At 34.1% G+C, this 6,000-nt stretch overlaps 1 protein-coding gene across 4 annotated transcripts in view; it reads right to left on the bottom strand.

Moving 5' to 3' along the window:
* Positions 1-990: 990 nt before the first annotated feature.
* The window catches only part of Fas1 (fasciclin 1 Fas1 domain-containing), a 294,183-nt gene continuing 289,173 nt past the window's right edge, over positions 991-6,000 (bottom strand). For 3 of the 4 annotated variants that reach the window (XM_086904439.1, XM_086904455.1, XM_031919304.2), the window contains one exon: positions 1,008-2,113. In XM_086904439.1, coding sequence (XP_086760565.1) covers positions 1,923-2,113 — 191 coding nt within the window. In that variant the 3' untranslated portion in view covers positions 1,008-1,922. Of the gene's footprint in view, positions 2,114-6,000 lie in introns of all 4 variants that reach the window. The other variant, XM_086904462.1, reaches the window with a different exon arrangement.

Below are 6,000 nucleotides of genomic sequence, written 5' to 3'. Positions count from 1 at the left end.
AAATTTTCATTTATTTTACAATTAGCAACAAGAAGGTTGTTTTATTTTGATTCAAATTTCTATATTGTATTTGTCAAATATTTGATAACGAGAAATAAATTCGTCTTCAATATCTCTCCCCAACCGCGAAAATTCGTTCGAACAGTCCGCAATATGTCGGAATGTGATCGAGTCACTTCTCTACTGGATAATGCTTTCGCTTCTTCTTTCAACGATAATTGTACAAAAACTCGTTTGCAAGCGCGTTTGAGCTTGCAATGAGACGTCGTGGCAGTATTATCAGTAAGTAGACAGTGTATTACGATATGATACAGAGAGCAAGTGTATTTAGAAATCACATCTAAGGCGCGCGAAACCACGCGTCGAGGATCAACAACGATGCCTGTCAATCGTCGGTTTCTCAATTTCGTTCGAATAGAGAGGATATTTAAGGACGAGTTTTGCTTTACCTACATTATGTACATCGATATCGAACCGCACACACGGCCGATTCTCCATTGGCGTTCGTGCGTGCCTCGCCGCGCGTTTCTTCGGCCAACAGAAATGACGCTCATACATACATACACACAGAACTATAGCGTATCATTGTCAATGAAATCGAAGTACCATAATTAGGCGAGACGTATTAATTGTACGAAAGTGTTTACGACCTGTGAATGGCGCCCGGTCTGAACCGACAAGGGACACATATCAGGTATATAATATTTATCCTTTGCACGTGTGTGTTTCTGCTAAAATATATCGAAAGGATATGGATCCTCGTGTGATAAAGTTTCGCGTGGTCGTTAATCCTAGGTCGTTCAGAAAAGAGGAACGCCAGCTCAGCGGTAACTGAATCGTTATAATTTACACGAAATCGTAAGCTCGAATAAAAAGAAATTTTATTCTTTGTCAGCGTAACGAGAAATTGTGAACGTACTGCACTAGAAAACGCCAATCCTTGCCCTTGTACTCGAAGAGGTTCCCCGAAATCTCTGCCCTCTACTTTCGCGCTCTTCTTCGTTAAAAGTTTCTCTAAATTTTATTTACTCGGTTGGTACGGTTAATTAATCATTTGGTACGATCAATGGCGTCTCTCCAACTCGCGAAATAATCTTGTCGCGCGTTTATAGTCGTTAAATGTCTATTTTTTCTTTTCTTTTTCTCTCGTGCAAGATCCTCGAGGAACTCCTCGTGGTCGCGACGCGCATAAGACACCCGATAATTCCTATCGATACGATAAAACTTCAAATCAAGAGAATCTCTATCGTTACGTAATAATAATAACACCTGCACGTGTTCTCTTTTAGCGAACCATTTTACTCACGACAATAATTCGAAATTGCTAAATAGTACGTTTCTTGTTTTTTAAGCTTCGCCCACGTTTCTTATAACAGATCGGCTGGCTCTTGCCTGATCGAGATAGAAATCACAATATCATCCTCTCTTTCGTAGCGATCACGTCCAAGAGCCTCGACCTTTTTTAATTTAATTCTCATTCAGAATCCGTCCCCGATCCGTCGATCGTGCCTCGATTTCTTCACAGGGAACACATTTATTAAGGGATGCTTTGTCATATTTTTCTCTCTCGCTCTCTCTCTCTCTCTCGCTCGCTCTCTCTCTCTCGCTCTCTTTCTCTCTCTGTCTCTATTAAAAGGGAGGCAAAAGCAAAAACCCTCGAACACAGTTTAACGCAGTGTCACAACGGAGATCACGGAGATCACTCTGATCCCGAAATTGGCGATACAAGCAACGGTCAGGATCGGTTTTATAAAGGGTATTTTTCAGACCCTGACGAAAGCTCCTCCCAAAAAACGGATTTTTCTCAAAGTTCGAACCCGGATCTCGCGCACCACGCTCTCTCGGACGAGGACGATCGGAGACGGTCCCGAAAATAAATTCCTAGGTGCACCTATGACAGACCCCCGGTAGAGGATCCGTCCTTAAAGCAGCCACTTGGCCACCAGGATCATGATCAAATGCGATGCCACGCTGGTGGCGGACGCTGTTCCGGTCACCCTTACGTCACTGTCCTTCAACAACACCGCGTCGATCACGTGGATGATGCCGTTGGTGCACTCGACGTCCGGACGATACACCCGAATCCAGTTGCCCTCCCACTCGATCTGGTAAACTGTAAAGAAAAACGAGTTTCGATCGATAAGTCGGTAATGGAGGAGGAGGAGGAGGAGAAGGCATTGCGTATCGATTTGATGAAACGGATGGATCGGATGAAACGAAGCGAGTTGCGATGTTTTTTTTTTTTTTTTTTTTGGCAGCAGATAGACAGATTCCAGTGAGCATGTTCACTTGTCGAGCATGGAAGAGTCGGATGAGACACTAAATTGCGATTGAAATATCGAGTTCTGGGTCTACGGAACACATAGACGCAAAATGCATATAGCGAGTATTCGTATGCTTGGTTGCATCGTTATCTAGTTTCTTTTTAGTTCTGTTTCGTCGATCGAGAAGATATTTCTCGCGCTTTTTCGTTTAATGATCGAGGTTTCAGTTTGTCGTGGATGGAAAAATCTCGCGTGTTTTTAGAGTTGATCGGTTCGTTATTTTAGTGTGTTGTCTACGTATCATTGGGAAACGTGAGAATCGTTAATGTCGATATTGGAGTATAAAATTTAAGGAGGAAATTTTATGGATAATCTTTGGAGAAATAAAAAATCATCATTTAATGATTCGAATCTTGAATGTATGATGTGCAAATATATTGTATGTATATACTTGTTAGTTTATCAAACGTAATAGTTTATAATATCATTTGTCAATTCTCTAAAAGAGAAACGTAGTAGAGAAGATATGGAAACTTTCATGATTTTTCAAATTTCAAATTTTCAATAAATCTATAATTATACATATATTCGAAACATAACGATGTCAAAATATTAACAGAAGAAGAGAAATTAACTTAAAAACGAGGAATGAAATAATCTGGCTGTGATGATTCTTTCATAAGAATCAGAAATTATATATTCTTTTTTTATTTTCTCCTCTTATTATTTTTTTCGATATTATCAAATATTTCCAACTCTCTCGTTCTCTCGCATTCGTTTGTTGTAAGGCGATAACGTTCATCGAAATCAGAAAACACTTTGACGATTCACAATTCGCGGCGAAGAGAATGACCGAACGAACACGTGGCAATTAGCACCAGGAGTAATCAAGGAATTTGCATTTAAATGGTGGTCGAAAGGTGCATAATAAATCGTCTTGCGGTCTCCCACCATAATTGTGCACGTTCTTCGGTCTCCGCTTGCCGAGAGCGGCCGGAAGCCGCCAAATTACCGTGTATCGAAACCAAATTGCACCCCAATGAGCCGTTTCCTTCTTTTTCTATTATTTCATGTTCGTTATTGAATGTGAAATTTATCGATCGTGTTGAGTAATTGTAGAAAGTATATTTTGTATGTTAGAGAAGAAATTTATAATTTATAATAATTGATGCTATTGTTTTTTTTTATATATAAATTAAATGAAAATTATAAAATGATTTATTTAATTTTTCTTGCTCAAAATTTTATCAAGTAGTAATAAAAAAAAATTTATTACGTTTATCACATTTTAGATATGATACATAATTAGCTTGCTACTAATAACTTATTAATAATAATATTATAGAAAAGAATAATTAGGTAAATTTCCAAAAAGTTAATAATAATAATCTTTCTACAATTAAACGATTGTTGTAAGAATACGATACATTTCTGATATCAGTATATCAGCATTTGACTAAAATTTTTCATTATACCAAATTTGCAATCGTGATAATTTATTATAATTTATTATAGGAATTTTTTTAAACGAATCTGTCGAAAGTCAAATTTGATCGCTTTGAAACAACGAAGAAAGCTCACGGTAAATATATCGTGTAAATTAAAAACGTCGATAGATAACTAGAATTGAGGACAATTTACAGGTATTCATATCGTTCTGTTTTCACGCTCGTCTCGACCATTTATCGTCACGAAAGGAAATGGCAGCCAATATATTTCGCGCGTAATCGTTCGCATTTATCTGTATCCGGAACTTTTTCTCATTTCATCGCATTTTTTTCGCGCGAAATAGACATCATATAACACAAACGTTTAAAATGATATCCAAGTAGCAGGATAATGAATGAATCGTAATTTTTTCAAAATTATTTTATGATTTCTTATCTTAATTTTTAAACAAAAAAAAATAGATTTGAATTATTTTAATCACTACTTTGAAAAAACAAAGCAAAATCGACACATAAAAATTTGTTGCAAAGAAAAAAGATAGAAAAAATATCTAGGTTGAAAAATTTAATCAATTCGTTAGTCTCTGAAGTTATTTATTATATCTATAAAATTTCTATTACTTTTATTATTTTTTTATTCCCTCTCTTCTTGTAAAAATTTTCTCAGATTTCAATTTTCCTTAAAGGGAAAATGATTTATGGTATTTGATCATTCCAATAAGTGGATTTAATCATCGTTGATAAAATAAAATAAAATTCGATATTAAAGCTTTTTATATCTTGAGTGTTAGTCTAAAGAAAAACGACGATGACGACGACGACGACGACGACGACGACGATGAGCACACGACTGCATGACCAGACGTAATCGTGTTAAAACCTAGTCTTGCGTTTTACTGTAACAAGCTTAATTGATTCGTTGAAGCGAGCAACAAGCAGAACATATACGTCATGTGTCAAATGTTTTTGCAAAATCAAAAGAATACTCACCGTGCAATTGCTTGAATATGTAATTAATATGTTATGATATATGAAGAAATCTGTAAAACTTATCACGTTAAATTGATATTAATCTCGAGACACAACGAACTGTTGTCCCTAATAAATGATGAGAGTGAAGATTACGGAAAAATTGAATGAAATCGAGCATCTAACGAATAGTGAAAATATTTCAAAATTATTCTTTCCCCTTCTACTAATGAATTTCCATATCTGTATTTTCTTTTTATTTGAAATATTAGAAAAAAAAGCACAGCCTTTCTTTATTTCGAATTTTTGCTTTCTATAAATTTAACATTAAAACTATTCGTAATAAATATAAAAATATATTTTAAAATACGAAAAATTTTAATTGAAATTACTTAATAGAAATATTTTTAATAATTGTAATGCAAAAAATGTGAAATTATTAATTCGAAAAGTTTGGTAATTTTAATGTTAAGGATTACATTTATTAAAAATTTTAATATTTACTTTTCATTTAGACATGGAAATTCATTGATAAAAGTCACTGCCAATGAATATGATTTCGCAATATAGCATTATCGTCATTTTCATTATTATCGAATTCAATCGTCGTCCTACTGAAAACAAAGAAACAAAGCTGAGAAGATATTAAGAGAAAAGTAAGAGTTGCGCGTCTATCTAGGCCGATAGTTAATTCAAAACTTATTCGAATATGATAGAAATACATTTAAAATATATTTAAAACGATAGATATATATTTTTGTTCATTTCGTGCACGCATACGTTCAAAAAGCAACAATTAGACTGTGAACAATTAATAATTGCGTAGTGAATAAGCGCGCTCTACGTATTTTGAGAACAAAAAAAGCATTCCTCCTTTCAAGCACTGAAATTGCATGAAACGCGCGTACTTAATCATATTCGAAATGCAACCAAAAACATATGTAAATTGTAAAAATGTGAACGAGGACACGTGATCAAACGATTTTCATGTAAAATGACTTCGTGTTACTATTTTGTGTATCTCATTATCAAAAATTGTTTCGTGTTTTTTTCTTTCTTTTCTTTCTATTTTTTTTTTTTTTTGGAAATGATATTTTTTTATGTTTTCGTTGTTACAGTGTAAATGTTTCTAATTAAAAACGATAAATGTGTGTATTTCGAAATTTTCGTCTCCATATACGTTGGTCATTTGAAAAATTTTTAAATGGAATGAGAATATATTTTTATTTTTCAAAATATAATTTATTTTATTATCGATAAAAAAAAAATGATGCTCCAAAGTCTGTAATATCGAAAATTTTTTAATTTTTTAAAAAATT

Source organism: Apis florea, unplaced genomic scaffold (genome assembly GCF_048593485.1).
Source record: "Apis florea isolate Af1SG1 unplaced genomic scaffold, ASM4859348v1 contig_1615_pilon, whole genome shotgun sequence".
Classification (NCBI taxonomy): domain Eukaryota; kingdom Metazoa; phylum Arthropoda; class Insecta; order Hymenoptera; family Apidae; genus Apis; species Apis florea.
Note: the sequence above shows the minus strand (reverse complement) of the source record. Positions and strands in the feature narration are given on the sequence as shown.